This window comes from Scyliorhinus torazame, chromosome 16, assembly GCF_047496885.1.
Source record: "Scyliorhinus torazame isolate Kashiwa2021f chromosome 16, sScyTor2.1, whole genome shotgun sequence".
NCBI classification, from domain to species: domain Eukaryota; kingdom Metazoa; phylum Chordata; class Chondrichthyes; order Carcharhiniformes; family Scyliorhinidae; genus Scyliorhinus; species Scyliorhinus torazame.
In genome coordinates, this window is record NC_092722.1 from 82,203,728 (window position 1) to 82,227,752 (window position 24,025).

Genomic DNA, 24,025 nt, shown 5'->3' on the forward strand with positions numbered 1-24,025 from the left:
TTTTTGGACACTAAGGGCAATTCATCATGGCCAATCCACCTAACCTGCACGTCTTTGGACTGTGGGAGGAAAACGGAGCACCCGGAGGAAACCCACGCAGACACGGGGAGAACGTGCAAACTCCGTACAGCCAGTGACCCAGCAGGGAATCGAACCTAGGACCCTGCCGCTGTGAAGCAACTGCGCTACCCACTGAGCTATCGTGCTGCCCACAAGAGTCCCTTGACTCTTGGTCCCCTCAGTCCCTCGACTCTGGGTCAGAGCCCCTGGATTCCAGTCTACTTCCTAACGCCCTCCCCCCCCTGGTCCGGTGTAAAACTCACGACTTCCGGTCCCCCTCAACCCTCGACTTCCGGTCACTGAGCCTCACATTTCCGGTCACTGAGTTCCACACTTCCGGTCACAGTCCTCGACGTCTGGTCCCGTCAATCCAGACTTCCGGTCCCCTTTCATTCCTCGACTTCCGGTTTGTGGTTTCCGGGGGAGAGAGAGAGAGACTGTCGCTGTCGTCACATCCTGACATCAGTTCCATCGGAAGCGGAAGCGCGGGCTCGCGGAGGAGGGGGGGTTGTGGGTAAGCTTGAGCCCACCTCCGGCCGGTCGCTGAGGAGACGGCGGCGGTGGCGGATCCGCCAAGGAGGCGGCGGCAGCAGCAAGAGAGGCCCCTCCTCACTCTGAACCCCCCGCACTCCGCCCACCGCCACGCCCCCTCTCGCCCGGGAGGAGGAGGAGGAGCGGCGGCGGCGGCCAACAAACCAGGTACCCGAGAGGGAGTAAAAGAACCCCAAGAATCGGCCGGGGACCCCCGATTAGTGACCCTCCGACCGCGTATCCCTGCCCCCCGCGACCTCCACCGCCTCACGCACGCTACCCCGGCGCCCCCCGCCGCCGACTAGTCGGGCCCTCTGCCGATTAGCGGCCGATTAGTAGCCTTCCGGCGGCGGGGGACGACCGGGGGAGGGCCCCTGCCAGCACAGGGGGGCGGATGTGAAGCGATGGTCTCCGATTTGCAGGGAGGGGGGAGAGATCAGCGATTCGGTGATGGCAGAGAGTGGGGGAAACAGATTGTAATCGATTAGTGGATGAGGTGAATGTGGGGACAGATTGAACCAAAGAGATTAAAGTGTCTCTAGAAAGTTTGATCAGATTGGGGGGCGGAGGGTGGTGTTTTTTGTGGGTGGTCAGTTGTGGAGAGGAAGAAAACCGATTATAATCGATGGGGTATTGAAGGATTGAAGCAGAGAGGCTGAGATGAGGCTGGAAAGTCTGGTGACACGTTTTGGTGGGGTTTGCAGATGATCAGCCATTCAGTGGAGCAGGGGAAACCAATTGTAATAAATTAGTGGTGCAGGGGTGAGGTTGAAGCAAAGTGTTAAAGTGTCTGGAAAGTTTGATCAAACTTGGGATTGGGGAGGGCTGCTGCGGGCGATCAGCGATTCGGTAATGGAGAGTGGGGCACATCGATTATGATCGACTTGTGATGGTGGGGAGGGGGGTGTTTCTCATATCAAGGGGAAAGTGTCTGGAGACTATTGATTGGACTTCTGCCGGGAGGAGCGGGGGATGAGGAGTGGGTGGAGGGTGATCAATTCAAGGGGAGTGTGGCGATGGAGAGATGTGGGTGCGATTATAATGGGTTACCGATGGGGAGGGTCAGTACATCGAGGTGAAGAGGCGACCATCATTGGAGACTGCTGATTGGACTTGATATGGGAGGGGTGGGGCTGTCAACCATCTGAGGTGGAGGTGGAGGGGGGGGGGGGAGTTGAACAGAAGGGTATCTGATTATAATCGATTAGTGTCACTTTGGGAGGTTGACAAGAGTTTGTGGAACCCAAACTGACTACTGTCACTGGGAGGGGGGAGAGAGAGAGAGGTGTGTGGTGGGCAGTGCCCCAGGCCACAGAATGGTTGAGGGGAACCGATTACAATCGCTTAGGGTGTGTCAACAAAGCAAAAGCAAATCGATTGTGCAAATGAGAACCAACTGTGATCGCTTGGAGGCGTGAGATGTGATAGTCCGGGACTGAGGGGGAACCGGTTATAATTGATTTGAGAGAGGGTGCTGGAGGAGTGAATGCAGTGGGTCTAGAGAGGGAGATGGGGTGGGGGACGGTCAAGGTTGAGGAGTGATTGTAACCTCCTGCAACGCTGAGAGATCTGGGTGCTCCTTCAATTCTGGCCTCTCGAGAATCACCTGATTCCCATCGGTCCAGCATTGGTGGCTGTGCCTTCAGGTGCCTGGCGGGGGCCTTCGGGTCTGAAATTCAATCCCTAAACCTCTCCGGCTCTCTCTGTGTGCACCTGCCTCTCTCTCCCTCACTCTGCTCCCTCTCCCTGGTATCTCTCCCCCCCCCCCCCCCCCCCCCATCAGCCCGCCCCCATCGCCCCCCTCCTCTGACCCCTTCTCACCCCCCCCCCCCCCCCCCCCCGGCAGTCACCACACCCCGCCGCACCCCCAAAATCTGGTCCCTCGCTCCCCGCTTTCTGGCTCGCCCACCCCGTCTCTGACACTCTCGCTTCTCTCTGGCCCCCATCCCCATTCTGCCCCACCGCTCCCCCTCTTTGGCACCTTCCCCTGCCCCTCTGGACCCATCCCTCCCTTTCGCCCTCTCCACTGATGGCTGACTACCCCGGGATCCTGATTTCGACACTGAATGTGTAGTTCCTTGGGAAAGTGAATAATATTAAAAGCGTCAGGTGAAGATACCATGTTCTTGGTGTATAGTCATTGTTGAAATGCAGAAACTGACCCTTTGACTGTGTGGTGCTCCCTCAGTACTGACCCTCTGACAATGCGGTGCTCTCTCAGTGCTGACCCTCCGACAGTTCGGAGCTCCCTCAGTGCTGACCCTCTGACAGTGCGGCGCTCCCTCAGTGCTGACCCTCCGACAGTTCAGAGCTCCCTCAGTGCTGACCCTCCGACAGTTCGGAGCTCCCTCAGTGCTGACCCTCTGACAGTGCGGTGCTCCCTCAGTGCTGATCCTCCGACAGTTCGGAGCTCCCTCAGCGCTGACCCTCTGACAGTTCGGAGTTCCCTCAGTGCTGACCCTCTGACAGTGCGGTGCTCCCTCAGTGCTGACCCTCCGACAGTTCGGAGCTCCCTCAGTGCTGACCCTCTGACAGTGCGGTGCTCCCTCAGTGCTGACCCTCCGACAGTGCGGTGCTCCCTCAGTGCTGACTCTCTGACAGTGCGGCGCTCCCTCAGTACTGACCCTCCGACATTGCGGTACTCACTCAGTACTGACCCTCTGACAGTGCGGCGCTCCCTCAGTGCTGACCCTCCGACATTGCAGTACTCCCTCAGTGCTGACCCTCTGACAGTGCGGCGCTCCCTCAGTGCTGACCCTCTGACATTACGGCACTCTGTCGGTACTGATCCTCCGGTATTGCACCACTCCCTCAGTACTCGCCCTCCGACAGTGCAGCGCTCCCACAGTGCTGACCCTCCGACAGTGCGGACCCTCCGACATTGCGGTAGTCCCTCAGTGCTGACCCTCCGACAACGCGGCACTCCCTCAGCGCTGACCCTCCGATATTGCGGCTCTCCCTCACTGCTCACCCTCCGACATTGCGGTGTTCCCTCAGTGCTGACCCTTTGACATCAGTGCTGACCCTCCGGCAGTGCGGCTCTCCCTCAGCGCTCACCCTCCGACATTGCGGTGCTCCCTCAGTGCTGACCCTCCGACAGTGCGGCTCTCTCAGTGCTGACCCTCCGACAGTGCAGCCGTCCCTCAGTGCTAACCCTCCAAAAATGCAACGCTCCCTCAGTACTGAACCACTAACAGTGCAGCGCTCCCTCAGTATTGACCGTCTGACTGTGCTGTGCTCCCTGAGTCCAGGATCTCTTGACAGTCCAGCACTCCCTCAGTATTGACCCTCACTGTAGTTCTCCCTCAGTACTGCCCCTCCGACAGTGCAGCGCTCCCTCAGGACTGACCATCTGACAGTGCGGCATTACCTCAGCACTGACCAACCGGTAGTGCGGTGCTCCCTCAACACTTCCCCTCCGACAGTGCAGCACTATTTCAGTAGTGACCCTCCGCCAGTGCGGTGCTCCCTCTATACTGAACCTCCCACAATGCAGCGCTACCTCTGGACTGAGCCTGCAACAGTGCGGCGTTCCCTCAGAAATGACGCTCTGACAGTGGCGCTCCCTCAGTATTGACCTTCTGACTCTGCAGAGCTCCCCGAGTACTGTCCCTCTGACAGAGCAGCGCTCCGTCAGTACTGACCCCCTCACACTGCAGTTCTCCTTCAGTACTGGCCCTCTTCACAGTGCAGCGCTCCCTCAGTACTGACTCTCCGACAGTGTGGCTCACCCTCAGTCCTGGCACTGTGACAGTGCGGCGCTACCTCAGAACTGGCACCATGACAGTACGATATTACCTCAGTACCCCGACAGTGACAGTGCGGCAATTCCTCAGCACAGATCCTCTGACAGTGTGGCAATTCCTCAGCACTGACCGTCCGACAGTGCGGCACTCTCTTAACACTGACCCTCTGACAGTGCGGCAGTCCCTCAGTAGTGACCTTCCGATAGTGCGGCGCTCCCTCAGTTCTGACCCTCATCCAGTGCAGCACTCCCTCAGTACTGACCCTCTGACAGTGCAGCGCTCCCTCAGTACTGACCTCTGACAGTGCGGCGCTCCCTCAGTACTGGCCCTCTGACAGTGCAGCGCTCCTTCAGTACTGGCCCTCTGACAGTGCAGCGCTCCGTCAGTACTGACCCTCTGACAGTGCAGTGCTCCCTCAGTACTGACCTCTGACAGTGCGGCGCTCCTTCAGTACTGGCCCTCTGACAGTGCAGCGCTCCGTCAGTACTGACCCTCTGACAGTGCAGTGCTCCCTCAGTACTGACCTCTGACATTGCGGCGCTCCCTCAGTAGTGACCCCCCGACATTGCGGCGCCCCCTCAGTACTGACCCTCCACAATGCCACATTACTCAGTGTAGGCCGACCCACGGTGTGGCACTCCCTCAGTACTGCCCCTCCGAATGTGCGGCGCTCCCTCTGTCCTGGCCCTCCACAGTGCGGCTGTCACTCAGTACTGACCTTCCATCAGTGCGGTGTTGCCTCAGTACTGACCCTCTGACAGTGCGGCGCACCCTCAGTACTGACCCTCAACGCACCCTCAGTACTGGCCCTCCCACAGTGTGGCACTCCTTCAATACTGACCCTCCGGTCGTGCAGCGCTCCCTCAGCACTGAACCACCATCAGTGCGGTGCTCCCTCAGTACTGTCCCCCTCACACTGCAGTTCTCCATTAGTAGTGACCCTCTTTACAGTGCGGTGCTCCCTCTGTACTGACCCTCCCACAGTGCAGCACTCCCTCAGTACGCACCCTCTGACAGTGCAGCGCTCCCTCAGTACTGGCCCTCTGACAGTGCAGCGCTCCGTCAGTACTGGCCCTCTGACAGTGCAGCGCTTCGTCAGTACTGGCCCTCTGACTGTGCAGTGCTCCCTCCGTACTGGCCCTCCCACAGTGCGGCGCTCCCTCAGTACTGACCCTCTGACAGTGCAGCGCTCCCACAGTGCTGACACTCCGACAGCGCGGAGCTCCCTCAGTGCTGACCCTCTGACATTGCGGCGCTCCCTCAGTACTGGCCCTCTGACAGTGCAGTGCTCTCTCAGTACTGGCCCTCCGACAGTGCAGCATTCCCTCAGTGCTAACCCTTCAACAGTGCAGCGGAGGCTCCCTCAGTACTGAACCACTAACAGTGCAGCGCTCCCTCAGTATTGACCCTCTGACTGTGCTGCGCTCCCTGAGTCCGGATTTCTGACAGTCCAGCGCTCCCTCAGTATTGACCCTCTAACACTGTAGTTCTCCCTCAGTACTGACCCTCCGACAGCGCAGCACTCCCTCAGGACTGACCCTCCGACAGTGCGGCACTCCCTCAGTACTGACCCTCCGTCAGTGCGTTGCTCCCTCAGTACTGACCCTCTGACAGTGCAGCACTCCCTCAGTGCTGACCCTCCGACAGCGCAGCACTCCCTCAGGACTGACCCTCCGACAGTGCGGCACTCCCTCAGTACTGACCCTCCGCCAGTGCAGCGCTCCCTCAATACTGAACCTCCCAAAGTGCAGCGCTCCCCAGGACTGACCCTGCAACAGTGCGGCGCTCCCTCAGTACTGAAAATGAAAATTGCTTATTGTCACGAGTAGGCATCAATGAAGTTACTGTGAAAAGCTCCTAGTCGCCACATTCCGGCACCTGTTCGGGGAGGCTGGTACGGGAATTGAACCGTGCTGCTGGCCTGCCTTGGTCTGCTTTAAAAGCCAGCGATTTAGCCCAGTGAGCTAAACCAGCCCCACTGACAGTGCAGCGTTCCCTCAGTACTGACCCTCCGACAGAGTGGTGCTCCCTCAGTATTGACCCTCTGACTCTGCGGAGCTCCCCGAATACTGTCCCTCCGACAGAGCAGTGCTCCGTCAGTACTGACCCCCTCACACTGCAGTTCTCCATCAGTACTGACCCTCTTGACAGTGCAGCGCTCCCTCACTACTGACCCTCCGACTGTTTGGCGCACCCTCAGACCTGGCACTGCGACAGTGCGGCGCTACCTCAGAACTGGCACCATGACAGTGCGATATTACCTCAGTACCCCGACAGTGACAGTGCGGCAATTCCTCAGTACTGAACCTCCGACAGTGCGGCGCTCTCTTAACACTGACCCTCCGACATTGCGGCAGTCCCTCAGTAGTGACCCTACGACTGTGCGGCGCTCCCTCAGTTCTGACCCTCCGACAGTGCGGCGCTCCCTCAGTTCTGACCCTCATCCAGTGCGGCGCTCCCTCAGTTCTGACCCTCCGACAGTGCGGCGCTCCCTCAGTTCTGACCCTCATCCAGTGCGGCGTTCCTCTGTACTGGCCCTCCGACATTGCAGCACTCCCTCAGTACTGACCCTCCGAATGTGCGGCGCTCCCTCTGTACTGGATCTCCACAGTGCTGCGCTCCCTCAGTGCTGACCATCCGACAATGCAGCGCTCTCAATACTGAACCACTAACAGTGCAGCGCTCCCTCAGTATTGACCCTCTGACTGTGCTGTGCTCCCGGAGTCCAGGATATCTGACAGCCCAGTGCTCCCTCAGTATTGACCCTCTCACACTGTAGTTCTCCCTCTGTACTGACCCTCTGACAGTGCAGCGCTATCTCAGTAGTAACCCTCCGCCAGTGCGGCGCTCCCTCAGTATTGATCCTCTCACTGTGCAGCACTCCCTCTGGATTGACCCTGCGACAGTGCGGCTCTCCCTCAGTATTGACCCTCTGACTCTGTGGAGCTCCCCGAGCACTGTCCCTCCGACAGAGCAACACTCCGGCAGTACTGACCCCCTTACACTGCAGGTCTCCCTCAGTACTGACCCTCTTGACAGTGCGGCCCTCCCTCACTACTGACCCTCCGACTGTGCGCTCCCTCAGTACTGACCCTCCAAGAGTGCGGCACTCCCTCAGCACTGACCATGCAACAGTGCAGCACTCCCTCAGTACTGACCCTCCGAATGTGCGGCGCTCCCTCTGTACTGGCCCTCTGACAGTGCGGCTCTCTGTCAGTGCTGACCGTCCATCAGTGCGGCGTTGCCTCAGCCCTGACCCTCTGACAGCGCGGCGCACCCTCATACTGACCCTCTGACAGTGCGGTGCTCCCTCAGTACTGACCCCCTCACACTGCAGTTCTCCCTCAGTACTGACCCTCTTGACAGTGTGGTGCTCCCTTGTACTGACCCTCCGACAGTGAGGCGCTCCCTCAGTACGCAAGCTCTGACAGTGCAGCACTCCCTCAGTACTTGCCCTCCGACAGTGAGGCGCTCCCTCAGTACGCACGCTCTGACAGTGCAGCACTCCCTCAGTACTTGCCCTCTGACAGTGCGGCGCTCCCTCAGTATTGACCCTCTGACAGTGCGGCGCTCCCTCAGTATTGACCCTCTGACAGTGCTGCACTCCCTCAGTACTTGCCCTCTGACAGTGCGGCGCTCCCTCAGTACTGACCTCTGACAGTGCGGCACTCCCTCAGTACTGACCCTCTGACAGAGCAGCACTCCCTCAGTACTGACCTTCCGACAGAGTGGCGCTCCCTCAGTATTGACCCTCTGACTGAGCGGAGCTCCCCGAGTACTGTCGCTCTGATAAAGCAGCGCTCCCTCAGTATTGGCCCTCCGAGTGTGTGGCGCTCCCTCAGTATTGGCCCTCCGAGTGTGTGGCGCTCCCTCAGTACTGGTTCTTCAACAGTGCGGTGCTCCCTCAGTACTGACCCTCCAGCAGTGCAGCGCTGCCTCTGTACTGGCCCCACGACAGTGCGGCGCTGCCTCTGTACTGGCCCCGCGACAGTGCGGCGCGCCCCCTGTACTGGCCCTCCCACAGTGCGGCGCTCCCTCAGTACTGACCCTCCGATAGTGCGGCAATTCCTCAGCAATGACCCAGTGACAGTGCTCCACTCCCTCAGCACTGACCCTCTGACAGTGCAGTGCTCCCTTAACATTGACAATCCGACAGTGTGGCAGTCCCTCAGTAGTGACGCTCCGACAGTGCGGTGCTCCCTCAGTACTGGCCCTCCCACAGTGCGGCGCTCCCTCAGTACTGACCCTGCGACAGTGCAGCATTCGCTCAGTACTGACCCTCCGGCATTGCGGCACTCTCTCAGTACTGACCCTGCGACAGTGCAGCATTCGCTCAGTACCGACCCTCTGACAGTGCGGCGCTCCCTCAGTACTGACCCTCTGACAGTGCGGCGCTCCCTCAGTACTGACCCTCCGACAGTGCGCCGCTCCCTCAGTTCTGACCCTCTGACAGTGCGGCACTCCCTTAGTACTGACCCTCTGAGAGTGGGGCGCTCCCTCATTACTGACCCTCTGACAGTGCGGCACTCCCTCAGTACTGACCCTCCGACAGTGAGGCCCTCCGGCAGTGCGGCCCACCTTTAGTACTGACCCTCCGACAGTGCAGCCCATCCTCAGTACTGACCCTCCTACAGTGGACGCTCCCTCAGTACTGACCCTCCGACACTCTAGCACGCGCTGAGTACTGACCCTCCGATAGTGCAGCACTCCCTCAGTATTGACCCTCCGATAGTGCAGCACTCCCTCAGTATTGACCCTCCGATAGTGCAGCACTCCCTCAGTATTGACCCTCCGATAGTGCAGCACTCCCTCAGTATTGACCCTCCGATAGTGCAGCACTCGCTCAGTACTGACCCTCCGACAGTGTAGCACTCGCTCAGTACTGACCCTCCGACCGTGTGGATCTCTCTCAGGGCGAGGCGAGACTTCTCTCGTGCAGTAGACAAATGGAACCGTCTGGCGCACAGGGTGATCTCAACAGGAGCAACGTGGCAGGTTGCCGATAATGTTTAAATTCAGCTGCTTGTGGGACCAATGTTGGAGAGAGAGAGGTGAGAATTTAATGTTGGATGGTTGTACAGATGGACAATGAATTTCTTTTGCCCATATTTATGGAAACCTCGCTGGTCGAGTGTTGCAGGGTCATTGGGAGTGCAGCACAGTGGGCTAAGACAGCTGGCTTGTGATGCAGAACAAGACCAGCAGCGCGGGTTCAATTCCCGTACCAGCCTTCCCGAACAGGTGACGGAATGTGGCGACTAGGGGCTTTTCACAGTAACTTCATTGAAGCCTACTTGTGACAATAAGCTATTATTATTATTATCTCTGTAACCTCCTCCTGCCCCAACAACCCTCCCGATCTCTGTAACCTCCTCCAGCCTCAACAACCCTCCTTCTGAGGTATTACTGAGACTTGGTTGACGGAAGGGCAAGACTGGCAACTAAATATCCCAGGGTATAGATGCTTCAGGAGGGATAGAGAGGGAGGTAAAAGGGGTGGAGGAGTTGGATTACTGGTCAGAGATTACATCACAGCTGTGATTTAAGGCGGGCACAATGGAGGATTCGAGCACTGAGGCAATATGGGTAGAGCTAAGAAATAGGAAGGGTGCAGTAACATTGTTGGGACTATACTACAGGCCTCCCAAAAGCGAGCGTGAAGTAGAGGTACAAATATGTAGACACATTATAGAAAAATGTAGGAGCAATAGGGAGATCGTGATGGGAGATTTTAACTTCCCCAACATTGAATGGGACTCATGTAGTGTTGGAGGCGCAGATGGAGCAGAATTTATAAGGAGCACCCAGGAGAGTTTTTTAGAGCAGTATGTAAATAGTCCACTCGGGAAGGGGCATTACTGGACCTGGTATTGGGGAATGATCCCGGCCAGGTGGTTGAAGTTTCAGTCGGTGACTACTTTGGGAATAGCGATCACAATTCCGTAAGTTTTAGAATACTCATGGACAAAGACGAGAGTGGTCCTAAAGGAAGAGTGCTGAATTGGGGAAAGGCCAAGTATAACAAAATTCAGCAGGTGCTGGGGAATGTGGATTGGGGGCAACTGTTTCAGGGTAAATCCACATTTGAAATGTGGGAGTCTTTTAAGGAAAGGTTGATTAGAGTGCAGGACAGACATGTCCCTGTGAAAATGAGGGATAGAAATGGCAAGATTAGGGAACCATGGATGACGGGTGAAATTGTGAGACTAGCGAAGATGAAAAAGGAAGCATACATAAGATCTAGGCGACTTAAAACTGATGAAGCTTTGGAGGAATATCGGGAAAGTAGGACAAATCTCAAACGTGCAATAAAGAGGGCTAAAAGGGGTCATGAAATATCTTTGACTAACAGGGTTAAGGAAAATCCCAAAGCCTTTTATTCGTATGTAAGGAGCAAGAGGGTAACTAGAGAAAGGATTGGCCCACTCAAAGACAAAAGAGGGAATTTATGCGTGGAATCAGAGGAAATGGGTGAGATTCTTAATGAGTACTTTGCATCGGTATTCACCAAGGAGAGGGACATGACGGATGTTGAGGCTAGGGATGGATGTTTAAATACTCTAGGTCAAGTCGGCATAAGGAAGGGGGAAGTTTTGGGTATTCTAAAAGGCATTAAGGTGGACAAGTCCCCAGGTCTGGATGGGATCTATCCCAGGTTACTGAGGGAAGCAAGGGACGAAATAGCTGGGGCCTTAACAGATATCTTTGCAGCATCCTTGAGCACGGGTGAGGTCCCGGAGGACTGGAGAATTGCTAATGTTGTCCCTTTGTTTAAGAAGGATAGCAGGGATAATCCAGGGAATTATAGACCTGTGAGCTTGACGTCCGTGGTAGGCAAACTGTTGGAGAAGATATTGAGGGATAGAATCTATTCACATTTGGAAGAAAATAGACTTATCAGTGATAGGCAGCATGGTTTTGTGCAGGGAAGGTCATGTCTTACAAACCTAATAGAATCCTTTGAGGAAGTGACAAAGTTAATTGATGAGGGAAGGGCTGTAGATGTCATATACATGGACTTCAGTAAGTTTGATAAAGTTCCTCATGGCAGGTTGATGGAAAAAGTGAAGTCGTATGGGGTTCAGGGTGTACTAGCTAGATGGATAAAGAACTGGCTGGGCAACAGGAGACAGAGAGTAGTGGTGGAAGGGAGTGTCTCAAAATGGAGAAAAGTGACTAGTGGTGTTCCACAGGGATCCGTGCTCGGACCACTGTTGTTTGTGATATACATAAATGATCTGGACGAAGGTATAGGTGGTCTGATTAGCAAGTTTGCAGATGATACTAAGATGGGTGGAGTTGCAGATAGCGAGGAGGACTGTCAGAGAATATAGCAAAATATAGATAGGTTGGAGAGTTGGGCAGAGAAATGGCAGATGGAGTTCAATCCAGGCAAATGGGAGGTGATGCATTTTGGAAGATCTAATTCAAGAGTGGACTATACGGTCAATGGAAGAGTCCTGGGGAAAATTGATGTATAGAGAGATCTGGGAGTTCAGGTCCATTGTACCCTGAAGGTGGCAACGCAGGTCGATAGAGTGGTCAAGAAGGCATACAGCATGCTTGCCTTCATCGGACGGGGTATTGAGTACAAGAGTCGGCAGGTCATGTTACAGTTGTATAGGACTTTGGTTAGGCCACATTTGGAATACTGCGTGCAGTTCTGGTCGCCACATTACCAGAAGGATGTGGATGCTTTAGAGAGGGTGCAGAGGAGGTTCACCAGGATGTTGCCTGGTATGGAGGGTGCTAGCTATGAAGAAAGGTTGAGTAGATTAGGATTGTTTTTGTTGGAAAGACCTGATTGAGGTCTACAAAATTATGAGAGGTATGGACAAGGTGGCTAGCAACGAGCTTTTTCCAAGAGTGGGGGTGTCAATTACAAGGGGTCACGATTTCAAGGTGAGAGGGGGAAAGATAAGGGAGATGTGCGTGGAAAGTGTTTACGCAGAGGATGGTGGGTGCCTGGAATGCATTGCCAGCGGAGGTGGTAGAGGCGGGCACAATAGCATCATTTAAGATGCATCCAGACAGATATATGGACGGGCGGGGAACAGAGGGAAGTAGATCCTTGGAAAATAGAAGTCAGGTTTAGATAAAGGATCTGGATCGGCGCAGGCTGGGAGGGCCGAAGGGCCTGTTCCTGTGCTGTAATTTTCTTTGTTCTTTGTTCTATAGGGAGTGTTATTGGGGCATAGGAGGTTACGGAGATAGGGAGGGCTGTAAGGGCTGGAGGAGGTTACAGAGATAGGGAGGGCTGTAAGGTCTGGAGGAGGTTACAGAGATGGGGAGGGCTGCAAGGGCTGGAGGAGGTTACAGAGATGGGGAGGGCTGCAAGGGCTGGAGGAGGTTACAGAGATGGGGAGGGCTGCAAGGGCTGGAGGAGGTTACAGAGATAGGGAGGGTTGTTGGGGCAGGAGGAGGTTACAGAGATGGGGAGGGTTGTTGGGGCAGGAGGAGGTTACGGAGATAGGGAGGGCTGTAAGGGCTGGAGGAAGTTACAGAAATAGGAACGGCAGTAGAGGTTGGAGAATGTTACAGAGATAGGAAGGGTGGCAGGGGCTGGATGATGTTGCAGAGATAGTGTGGGTTGTAGGGCTGGTGGGTGTAACAGATGGGGAGGGTTTTAGGGGCTGGTGGATGTTACAGAGTTAGGGACGGCTGTAAGGGCTGGAGGATGTTACAGAGATAGGGAGGGGAGTAGGGGGTGGAGGAGGTTACAGAAATAGGGATGGGAGTACAGGTTGGAGGAGGTTACAGAGATAGGGAGGTGTGTACAGGCTGGAGGTGGTTACAGAGATAGGGAGGTGCTTACAGGCTGGAGGAGGTTACAGAGATAGGAAGGGGTGTCTGGACGGGAAAGGTTAAAGAGATGGGAGTGTAGGCAGCTGGAGGAGGTTACAAAGATTGGGAGGGGTGTAGGCTACTGAAAGCGGTTACAAAGGTTGGGAGGAGTGTAGGCTGCTGAAGGAGGTTAGAGATCAGGAGGGGTGTTGGGGTGGAGGAGGCTGGGGCTGGAGGACGTTACTTAGGAAGGGAGGTCGTTGGGGCTGGAGCAGGTTATGGGGCTAGGGAGGGGTGTAGGGGCTTGAGAAGTTTTCACGTATATCAAGAGTTGTCGGGGCTAGTGGAGGATACGGTGATGGGGAGGGGTGTAGGTGCAGGAGGAGGTTACAGAGAAAGGGAGGGGTTGCCGAGGCTAGAGGAGGTTTCGAAAATAGGGAGGAGTGTTGGGTGGAGGAGAGTTTGGAGAAAGGAGGGGTGTGTCGGGGTTGGAGGAGGTTTCTGAGATAGGGAGTGGTGTAGGGGCTGGAGGGGGTTTCTGATAGGGAGGGGTGTAGGGGCTGGAGGAGGTTTCTGAGATAGGGAGTGGTGTAGGGGCTGGAGGGGGTTTCTGATAGGGAGGGGTGTAGGGACTGGAGGGGGTTTCTGAGATAGGTAGGGGCTGGAGGAGATTACAGAGATAGGGAGGGGTGTTGGGGCTGGAGGGGGTTTCTGATCGGGAGGGGTATAGGGGCTGGAGGGGGTTTCTGAGATAGGGAGGGGTGTAGGGGTGTAGGGGCTGGAGGGGGGTTTCTGATAGGGAGGGGTGTAGGGGCTGTAGGGGGTTTCTGAGATAGGGAGGGGTGTAGGGGCTGGAGGGGGGTTTCTGATAGGGAGGGGTGTAGGGGCTGGAGGGGGTTTCTGAGATAGGGAGGGGTGTAGGGGCTGGAGGGGGTTTCTGATAGGGAGGGGTGTAGGGGCTGGAGGGGGTTACCGAGAAAGGGAAGGTTGGAGGGGAGGAGGATGTTACAGTGATGAGGTGGGAGGCAGGTTATGGAGGTTGGGTGTTGGGGCTGGAGGAAATTTCGGAGGTAGGGAGGGTTGTCGGGGCTGGAGGAAGTTTCGGAGGTAGGGAGGGTTGTCGGGCTTGGAGGGAGTTTTGGATGGAAGGAGGATTGTTGGGGCTGGAGGAGGTTACAGAGATCGGGAGGGTTGCCGAGGCTGGAGGAGGTTACAGAAAGAGGGAGAGCTCTAGAGGCTGGAGAATGTTACAGAGATCGGGAGGGTTGTAGGGGCTGGAGGATGTTACAGAGAGATAGGGAGGGATGTATGGGCTGGAAGAGGTTAAAGAGATGGGGATGTAGGCGGATTGAGGGGGTTACAAAGGTTGAGAGGGGTGTAGGCTGCTGAAGGAGGTTACAGAGATAAGGAGGGGTGTTGGGGTGGAGGAGGTTTTGGAGATAGGGGATGTTGTCTGGACTGGAGGCGGTTTCGGAGGTAGGGAGGGTTGTCTGGACTGGAGGAGGTTTTGGAGATAGGGAGGGTTGTTGGGACTGGAGGAGATTTCGGATATAAGGAGGGTTGTGGAGGAGGTTTCGGAGATAGGGAGGGTTGTGGAGGTGGTTTCGGAGATGGGGAGGGTTGTGGAGGCGGTTTCGGAGTTAGGGAGGGTTATGGAGGAGGTTTCGGAGTTAGGGAGGGTTGTGGAGGCGGTTTCAGAGTTAGGGAGGGTTGTGGAGGCGGTTTCAGAGTTAGGGAGGGTTGTGGAGGCGGTTTCAGAGTTAGGGAGGGTTGTGGAGGAGGTTTCAGAGTTAGGGAGGGTTGTGGAGGAGGTTTCGGAGTTAGGGAGGGTTGTGGAGGCGGTTTCGGAGTTAGGGAGGGTTGTGGAGGCGGTTTCGGAGTTAGGGAGGGTTGTGGAGGCGGTTTCGGAGTTAGGGAGGGTTGTGGAGGCGGTTTTGGAGTTAGGGAGGGTTGTGGAGGAGGTTTCAGAGTTAGGGAGGGTTGTGGAGGAGGTTTCGGAGTTAGGGAGGGTTGTGGAGGAGGTTTCGGAGTTAGGGAGGGTTGTGGAGGAGGTTTCAGAGTTAGGGAGGGTTGTGGAGGCGGTTTCAGAGTTAGGGAGGTTTCAGAGTTAGGGAGGGTTGTGGAGGAGGTTTCAGAGTTAGGGAGGGTTGTGGAGGCGGTTTCGGAGTTAGGGAGGGTTGTGGAGGCGGTTTCGGAGTTAGGGAGGGTTGTGGAGGAGGTTTCGGAGTTAGGGAGGGTTGTGGAGGCGGTTTCGGAGTTAGGGAGGGTTGTGGAGGCGGTTTTGGAGTTAGGGAGGGTTGTGGAGGAGGTTTCGGAGTTAGGGAGGGTTGTGGAGGCGGTTTCGGAGTTAGGGAGGGTTGTGGAGGCGGTTTCGGAGTTAGGGAGGGTTGTGGAGGAGGTTTCGGAGTTAGGGAGGGTTGTTGGGTTGTGGAGGAGGTTTCGGAGTTAGGGAGGGTTGTTGGGTTGTGGAGGAGGTTTCGGAGTTAGGGAGGGTTGTTGGGTTGTGGAGGAGGTTTCGGAGTTAGGGAGGGTTGTGGAGGTGGTTTCGGAGTTAGGGAGGGTTGTGGAGGCGGTTTTGGAGTTAGGGAGGGTTGTGGAGGAGGTTTCAGAGTTAGGGAGGGTTGTGGAGGCGGTTTCGGAGTTAGGGAGGGTTGTGGAGGCGGTTTCGGAGTTAGGGAGGGTTGTGGAGGAGGTTTCGGAGTTAGGGAGGGTTGTTGGGTTGTGGAGGAGGTTTCGGAGTTAGGGAGGGTTGTTGGGTTGTGGAGGAGGTTTCGGAGTTAGGGAGGGTTGTGGAGGTGGTTTCGGAGTTAGGGAGGGTTGTGGAGGCGGTTTTGGAGTTAGGGAGGGTTATGGAGGAGGTTTCGGAGTTAGGGAGGGTTGTGGAGGTGGTTTCGGAGTTAGGGAGGGTTCTGGAGGAGGTTTCAGAGTTAGGGAGGGTTGTGGAGGAGGTTTCAGAGTTAGGGAGGGTTGTGGAGGAGGTTTCAGAGTTAGGGAGGGTTGTGGAGGAGGTTTCAGAGTTAGGGAGGGTTGTGGAGGTGGTTTCAGAGTGAGGGAGGGTTGTGGAGGAGGTTTCAGAGTGAGGGAGGGTTGTGGAGGCGGTTTCGGAGTTAGGGAGGGTTGTGGAGGCGGTTTCGGAGATGGGGAGGGTTGTGGAGGCGGTTTCGGAGTTAGGGAGGGTTATGGAGGAGGTTTCGGAGTTAGGGAGGGTTGTGGAGGCGGTTTCAGAGTTAGGGAGGGTTGTGGAGGCGGTTTCAGAGTTAGGGAGGGTTGTGGAGGCGGTTTCAGAGTTAGGGAGGGTTGTGGAGGAGGTTTCAGAGTTAGGGAGGGTTGTGGAGGCGGTTTCGGAGTTAGGGAGGGTTGTGGAGGCGGTTTCGGAGTTAGGGAGGGTTGTGGAGGCGGTTTCGGAGTTAGGGAGGGTTGTGGAGGCGGTTTTGGAATTAGGGAGGGTTGTGGAGGAGGTTTCAGAATTAGGGAGGGTTGTGGAGGAGGTTTCGGAGTTAGGGAGGGTTGTGGAGGAGGTTTCGGAGTTTGGGAGGGTTGTGGAGGAGGTTTCAGAGTTAGGGAGGGTTGTGGAGGCGGTTTCAGAGTTAGGGAGGGTTGTGGAGGAGGTTTCAGAGTTAGGGAGGGTTGTGGAGGAGGTTTCAGAGTTAGGGAGGGTTGTGGAGGCGGTTTCGGAGTTAGGGAGGGTTGTGGAGGCGGTTTCGGAGTTAGGGAGGGTTGTGGAGGAGGTTTCGGAGTTAGGGAGGGTTGTGGAGGCGGTTTCGGAGTTAGGGAGGGTTGTGGAGGCGGTTTTGGAGTTAGGGAGGGTTGTGGAGGAGGTTTCAGAGTTAGGGAGGGTTGTGGAGGCGGTTTCGGAGTTAGGGAGGGTTGTGGAGGCGGTTTCGGAGTTAGGGAGGGTTGTGGAGGAGGTTTCGGAGTTAGGGAGGGTTGTGGAGGAGGTTTCGGAGTTAGGGAGGGTTGTTGGGTTGTGGAGGAGGTTTCGGAGTTAGGGAGGGTTGTTGGGTTGTGGAGGAGGTTTTGGAGTTAGGGAGGGTTGTGGAGGTGGTTTCGGAGTTAGGGAGGGTTGTGGAGGCGGTTTTGGAGTTAGGGAGGGTTGTGGAGGAGGTTTCAGAGTTAGGGAGGGTTGTGGAGGCGGTTTCGGAGTTAGGGAGGGTTGTGGAGGCGGTTTCGGAGTTAGGGAGGGTTGTGGAGGAGGTTTCGGAGTTAGGGAGGGTTGTTGGGTTGTGGAGGAGGTTTCGGAGTTAGGGAGGGTTGTTGGGTTGTGGAGGAGGTTTCGGAGTTAGGGAGGGTTGTGGAGGTGGTTTCGGAGTTAGGGAGGGTTGTGGAGGCGGTTTTGGAGTTAGGGAGGGTTGTGGAGGAGGTTTCAGAGTTAGGGAGGGTTGTGGAGGCGGTTTCGGAGTTAGGGAGGGTTGTCGAGGCGGTTTCGGAGTTAGGGAGGGTTGTGGAGGAGGTTTCGGAGTTAGGGAGGGTTGTGGAGGAGGTTTCCGAGTTAGGGAGGGTTGTGGAGGCGGTTTCAGAGTTAGGGAGGGTTGTGGAGGAGGTTTCAGAGTTAGGGAGGGTTGTGGAGGAGGTTTCAGAGTTAGGGAGGGTTGTGGAGGCGGTTTCAGAGATAGGGAGGGTTGTGGAGGCGGTTTCAGAGATAGGGAGGGTTGTTGGGTTGTGGAGGCGGTTTTGGGCAGGCAGCGGTGAGGTGATCTGCGGATCGAATCGACACTTGCACCATTTGTTCGATGAAGCCTCAGAGATAATTTTCTCTTGGCCCCCTGTACCCCAGGATTCTTCCAGCTGCAGTTCACTAACTGCTCTCTTTCTCTCCCCACCCAGTGAGTCATGGAGGAATCCCATTACAGTAACAATTACTTTTGGACTCCAATTCCAACGATGGCGGGACAGGTTAGAAAATTCTCTCGCTTCCTCCATCTCGCTCCCATGATCTCGCCTTCGCACACTCGCTCCCGCATGCTTTCGTCTCTGCGTGCTCTAGTGTTTCGTTCTGCGCTCTCTCGCTCTTGATCGCGCTCCCCCTTGTCCGCCTCAAACCCCCCTCCCGCCCTCCCGCCCTCGCCCCTCCCGCCCTCGCCCCTCCCGCCCTCGCCCCTCCCGCCCTCGCCCCTCCCGCCCTCGCCCCTCCCGCCCTCGCCCCTCCCGCCCTCGCCCCTCCCGCCCTCGCCCCTCCCGCCCTCGCCCCTCCCGCCCTCGCCCCTCCCGCCCTCGCCCCTCCCGCCCTCGCCCCTCCCGCCCTCGCCCCTCCCGCCCTCGCCCCTCCCGCCCTCGCCCCTCCCGCCCTCGCCCCTCCCGCCCTCGCCCCTCCCGCCCTCGCCCCTCCCGCCCTCGCCCCTCCCGCCCTCGCCCCTCCCGCCCTCGCCCCTCCCGCCCTCGCCCCTCCCGCCCTCGCCCCTCCCGCCCTCGCCCCTCCCGCCCTCGCCCCTCCCGCCCTCGCCCCTCCCGCCCTCGCCCCTCCCGCCCTCGCCCCTCCCGCCCTCGCCCCTCCCGCCCTCGCCCCTCCCGCCCTCGCCCCTCCCGCCCTCGCCCCTCCCGCCCTCGCCCCTCCCGCCCTCGCCCCTCCCGCCCTCGCCCCTCCCGCCCTCGCCCCTCCCGCCCTCGCCCCTCCCGCCCTCGCCCCTCCCGCCCTCGCCCCTCCCGCCCTCGCCCCTCCCGCCCTCGCCCCTCCCGCCCTCGCCCCTCCCGCCCTCGCCCCTCCCGCCCTCGCCCCTCCCGCCCTCGCCCCTCCCGCCCTCGCCCCTCCCGCCCTCGCCCCTCCCGCCCTCGCCCCTCCCGCCCCCGCCCCTCCCGCCCCCGCCCCTCCCGCCCCCGCCCCTCCCGCCCCCGCCCCTCCCGCCCCCGCCCCTCCCGCCCCCGCCCCTCCCGCCCCCGCCCCTCCCGCCCCCGCCCCTCCCGCCCCGCCCCCGCCCCTCCCGCCCCCGCCCCTCCCGCCCCCGCCCCTCCCGCCCCCGCCCCTCCCGCCCCCGCCCCTCCCGCCCCCGCCCCTCCCGCCCCTCGCCCCTCCCGCCGCCCTCGCCCCTCCCGCCGCCCTCGCCCCTCCCGCCGCCCTCGCCCCTCCCGCCGCCCTCGCCCCTCCCGCCGCCCTCGCCCCTCCCGCCGCCCTCGCCCCTCCCGCCGCCCTCGCCCCTCCCGCCGCCCTCGCCCCTCCCGCCGCCCTCGCCCCTCCCGCCGCCCTCGCCCCTCCCGCCGCCCTCGCCCCTCCCGCCGCCCTCGCCCCTCCCGCCGCCCTCGCCCCTCCCGCCGCCCTCGCCCCTCCCGCCGCCCTCGCCCCTCCCGCCGCCCTCGCCCCTCCCGCCGCCCTCGCCCCTCCCGCCGCCCTCGCCCCTCCCGCCGCCCTCGCCCCTCCCGCCGCCCTCGCCCCTCCCGCCGCCCTCGCCCCTCCCGCCGCCCTCGCCCCTCCCGCCGCCCTCGCCCCTCCCGCCGCCCTCGCCCCTCCCGCCGCCCTCGCCCCTCCCGCCGCCCTCGCCCCTCCCGCCGCCCTCGCCCCTCCCGCCGCCCTCGCCCCTCCCGCCGCCCTCGCCCCTCCCGCCGCCCTCGCCCCTCCCGCCGCCCTCGCCCCTCCCGCCGCCCTCGCCCCTCCCGCCGCCCTCGCCCCTCCCGCCGCCCTCGCCCCTCCCGCCGCCCTCGCCCCTCCCGCCGCCCTCGCCCCTCCCGCCGCCCTCGCCCCTCCCGCCGCCCTCGCCCCTCCCGCCGCCCTCGCCCCTCCCGCCGCCCTCGCCCCTCCCGCCGCCCTCGCCCCTCCCGCCGCCCTCGCCCCTCCCGCCGCCCTCGCCCCTCCCGCCGCCCTCGCCCCTCCCGCCGCCCTCGCCCCTCCCGCCGCCCTCGCCCCTCCCGCCGCCCTCGCCCCTCCCGCCGCCCTCGCCCCTCCCGCCGCCCTCGCCCCTCCCGCCGCCCTCGCCCCTCCCGCCGCCCTCGCCCCTCCCGCCGCCCTCGCCCCTCCCGCCGCCCTCGCCCCTCCCGCCGCCCTCGCCCCTCCCGCCGCCCTCGCCCCTCCCGCCGCCCTCGCCCCTCCCGCCGCCCTCGCCCCTCCCGCCGCCCTCGCCCCTCCCGCCGCCCTCGCCCCTCCCGCCGCCCTCGCCCCTCCCGCCGCCCTCGCCCCTCCCGCCGCCCTCGCCCCTCCCGCCGCCCTCGCCCCTCCCGCCGCCCTCGCCCCTCCCGCCGCCCTCGCCCCTCCCGCCGCCCTCGCCCCTCCCGCCGCCCTCGCCCCTCCCGCCGCCCTCGCCCCTCCCGCCGCCCTCGCCCCTCCCGCCGCCCTCGCCCCTCCCGCCGCCCTCGCCCCTCCCGCCGCCCTCGCCCCTCCCGCCGCCCTCGCCCCTCCCGCCGCCCTCGCCCCTCCCGCCGCCCTCGCCCCTCCCGCCGCCCTCGCCCCTCCCGCCGCCCTCGCCCCTCCCGCCGCCCTCGCCCCTCCCGCCGCCCTCGCCCCTCCCGCCGCCCTCGCCCCTCCCGCCGCCCTCGCCCCTCCCGCCGCCCTCGCCCCTCCCGCCGCCCTCGCCCCTCCCGCCGCCCTCGCCCCTCCCGCCGCCCTCGCCCCTCCCGCCGCCCTCGCCCCTCCCGCCGCCCTCGCCCCTCCCGCCGCCCTCGCCCCTCCCGCCGCCCTCGCCCCTCCCGCCGCCCTCGCCCCTCCCGCCGCCCTCGCCCCTCCCGCCGCCCTCGCCCCTCCCGCCGCCCTCGCCCCTCCCGCCGCCCTCGCCCCTCCCGCCGCCCTCGCCCCTCCCGCCGCCCTCGCCCCTCCCGCCGCCCTCGCCCCTCCCGCCGCCCTCGCCCCTCCCGCCGCCCTCGCCCCTCCCGCCGCCCTCGCCCCTCCCGCCGCCCTCGCCCCTCCCGCCGCCCTCGCCCCTCCCGCCGCCCTCGCCCCTCCCCGCCGCCCTCGCCCCTCCCGCCGCCCTCGCCCCTCCCGCCGCCCTCGCCCCTCCCGCCGCCCTCGCCCCTCCCGCCGCCCTCGCCCCTCCCGCCGCCCTCGCCCCTCCCGCCGCCCTCGCCCCTCCCGCCGCCCTCGCCCCTCCCGCCGCCCTCGCCCCTCCCGCCGCCCTCGCCCCTCCCGCCGCCCTCGCCCCTCCCGCCGCCCTCGCCCCTCCCGCCGCCCTCGCCCCTCCCGCCGCCCTCGCCCCTCCCGCCGCCCTCGCCCCTCCCGCCGCCCTCGCCCCTCCCGCCGCCCTCGCCCCTCCCGCCGCCCTCGCCCCTCCCGCCGCCCTCGCCCCTCCCGCCGCCCTCGCCCCTCCCGCCGCCCTCGCCCCTCCCGCCGCCCTCGCCCCTCCCGCCGCCCTCGCCCCTCCCGCCGCCCTCGCCCCTCCCGCCGCCCTCGCCCCTCCCGCCGCCCTCGCCCCTCCCGCCGCCCTCGCCCCTCCCGCCGCCCTCGCCCCTCCCGCCGCCCTCGCCCCTCCCGCCGCCCTCGCCCCTCCCGCCGCCCTCGCCCCTCCCGCCGCCCCTCGCCCCTCCCGCCGCCCTCGCCCCTCCCGCCGCCCTCGCCCCTCCCGCCGCCCTCGCCCCTCCCGCCGCCCTCGCCCCTCCCGCCGCCCCTCGCCCCTCCCGCCGCCCTCGCCCCTCCCGCCGCCCTCGCCCCTCCCGCCGCCCTCGCCCCTCCCGCCGCCCTCGCCCCTCCCGCCGCCCTCGCCCCTCCCGCCGCCCTCGCCCCTCCCGCCGCCCTCGCCCCTCCCGCCGCCCTCGCCCCTCCCGCCGCCCTCGCCCCTCCCGCCGCCCTCGCCCCTCCCGCCGCCCTCGCCCCTCCCGCCGCCCTCGCCCCTCCCGCCGCCCTCGCCCCTCCCGCCGCCCTCGCCCCTCCCGCCGCCCTCGCCCCTCCCGCCCCCCTCGCCCCTCCCGCCCCCCTCGCCCCTCCCGCCCCCCTCGCCCTCCCGCCCCCCTCGCCCCTCCCGCCCCCTCGCCCCTCCCGCCCCCCTCGCCCCTCCCGCCCCTCGCCCCTCCCGCCCCCTCGCCTCCCCCTCGCCCCTCCCGCCCCCCTCGCCCCTCCCGCCCCCCTCGCCCCTCCCGCCCCCCTCGCCCCTCCCGCCCCCCTCGCCCCTCCCGCCCCCCTCGCCCCTCCCGCCCCCCTCGCCCCTCCCGCCCCCCTCGCCCCTCCCGCCCCCCTCGCCCCTCCCGCCCCCCTCGCCCCTCCCGCCCCCCTCGCCCCTCCCGCCCCCCTCGCCCCTCCCGCCCCCCTCGCCCCTCCCGCCCCCCCTCGCCCCTCCCGCCCCCCTCGCCCCTCCCGCCCCCCTCGCCCCTCCCGCCCCCCTCCGCCCCTCCCGCCCCCCTCGCCCCTCCCGCCCCCCCTCGCCCCTCCCGCCCCCCTCGCCCCTCCCGCCCCTCCTCGCCCCTCCCGCCCCCTCGCCCCTCCGCCCCCTCCTCCCCCTCTCCGCCCCCTCCCTCCCCTCCTCTCCGCCCCCTCCCTCCCCTCCTCTCCGCCCCCTCCCTCCCCTCCTCTCCGCCCCCTCCCTCCCCTCCTCTCCGCCCCCTCCCTCCCCTCCTCTCCGCCCCCTCCCTCCCCTCCTCTCCGCCCCCTCCCTCCCCTCCTCTCCGCCCCCTCCCTCCCCTCCTCTCCTCCTCTCCGCCCCCTCCCTCCCCTCCTCTCCGCCCCCTCCCTCCCCTCCTCTCCGCCCCCTCCCTCCCCTCCTCTCCGCCCCCTCCCTCCCCTCCTCTCCGCCCCCTCCCTCCCCTCCTCTCCGCCCCCTCCCTCCCCTCCTCTCCGCCCCCTCCCTCCCCTCCTCTCCGCCCCCTCCCTCCCCTCCTCTCCGCCCCCTCCCTCCCCCCTCTCCGCCCCCTCCCTCCCCTCCTCTCCGCCCCCTCCCTCCTCTCCGCCCCTCCCTCCTCTCTCGCCCCCTCCCTCCCCTCCTCTCCGCCCCCTCCCTCCCCTCCTCTCCGCCCCCCTCCCTCCCCTCCTCTCCGCCCCCTCCTCTCCGCCCCTCCCTCCCTCCTCTCCGCCCCCTCCCTCCCCTCCTCTCCGCCCCCTCCCTCCCCTCCTCTCCGCCCCCTCCCTCCCCTCCTCTCCGCCCCCTCCCTCCCCTCCTCTCCGCCCCCTCCCTCCCCTCCTCTCCGCCCCCTCCCTCCCCTCCTCTCCGCCCCCTCCCTCCCCTCCTCTCCGCCCCCTCCCTCCCCTCCTCTCCGCCCCCTCCCTCCCCTCCTCTCCGCCCCCTCCCTCCCCTCCTCTCCGCCCCCTCCCTCCCCTCCTCTCCGCCCCCTCCCTCCCCTCCTCTCCGCCCCCTCCCTCCCCTCCTCTCCGCCCCCTCCCTCCCCTCCTCTCCGCCCCCTCCCTCCCCTCCTCTCCGCCCCCTCCCTCCCCTCCTCTCCGCCCCCTCCCTCCCCTCCTCTCCGCCCCCTCCCTCCCCTCCTCTCCGCCCCCTCCCTCCCCTCCTCTCCGCCCCCTCCCTCCCCTCCTCTCCGCCCCCTCCCTCCCCTCCTCTCCGCCCCCTCCCTCCCCTCCTCTCCGCCCCCTCCCTCCCCTCTCTCCGCCCCCTCCCTCCCCTCCTCTCCGCCCCCTCCCTCCCCTCCTCTCCGCCCCCTCCCTCCCCTCCTCTCCGCCCCCTCCCTCCCCTCCTCTCCGCCCCCTCCCTCCCCTCCTCTCCGCCCCCTCCCTCCCCTCCTCTCCGCCCCCTCCCTCCCCTCCTCTCCGCCCCCTCCCTCCCTCCTCTCCGCCCCCTCCCTCCCCTCCTCTCCGCCCCCTCCCTCCCCTCCTCTCCGCCCCTCCCTCCCCTCCTCTCCGCCCCCTCCCTCCCCTCCTCTCCGCCCCCTCCCTCCCCTCCTCTCCGCCCCCTCCCTCCCCTCCTCTCCGCCCCCCTCCCTCCCCTCCTCTCCGCCCCCCTCCCTCCCCTCCTCTCCCCCCCCTCCCCCTCCCCTCCTCTCCCCCCCCCTCCCTCCCCCTCTCTCCCCCCCCCTCCCTCCCCTCCTCTCCCCCCCCCTCCCTCCCCTCCTCT

The 24,025-nt window shown here is 63.4% G+C and overlaps 1 protein-coding gene across 4 annotated transcripts in view; it reads left to right on the forward strand.

Annotated features, from left to right (window-relative positions):
- Positions 1-549: 549 nt before the first annotated feature.
- Positions 550-24,025, forward strand: part of LOC140392912 (zinc finger protein 362-like) — a 53,029-nt gene continuing 29,553 nt past the window's right edge. Inside the window, exons 1-3 of one of the 4 annotated variants that reach the window (XM_072478688.1) lie at positions 550-759; positions 9,251-9,388; positions 17,946-18,014. In XM_072478688.1, coding sequence (XP_072334789.1) covers positions 17,952-18,014 — 63 coding nt within the window. In that variant the 5' untranslated portion in view covers positions 550-759; positions 9,251-9,388; positions 17,946-17,951. The remainder of the gene's footprint in view (positions 760-9,250; positions 9,389-17,945; positions 18,015-24,025) is intronic. The other 3 variants (XM_072478685.1, XM_072478686.1, XM_072478687.1) reach the window with 3 other exon arrangements.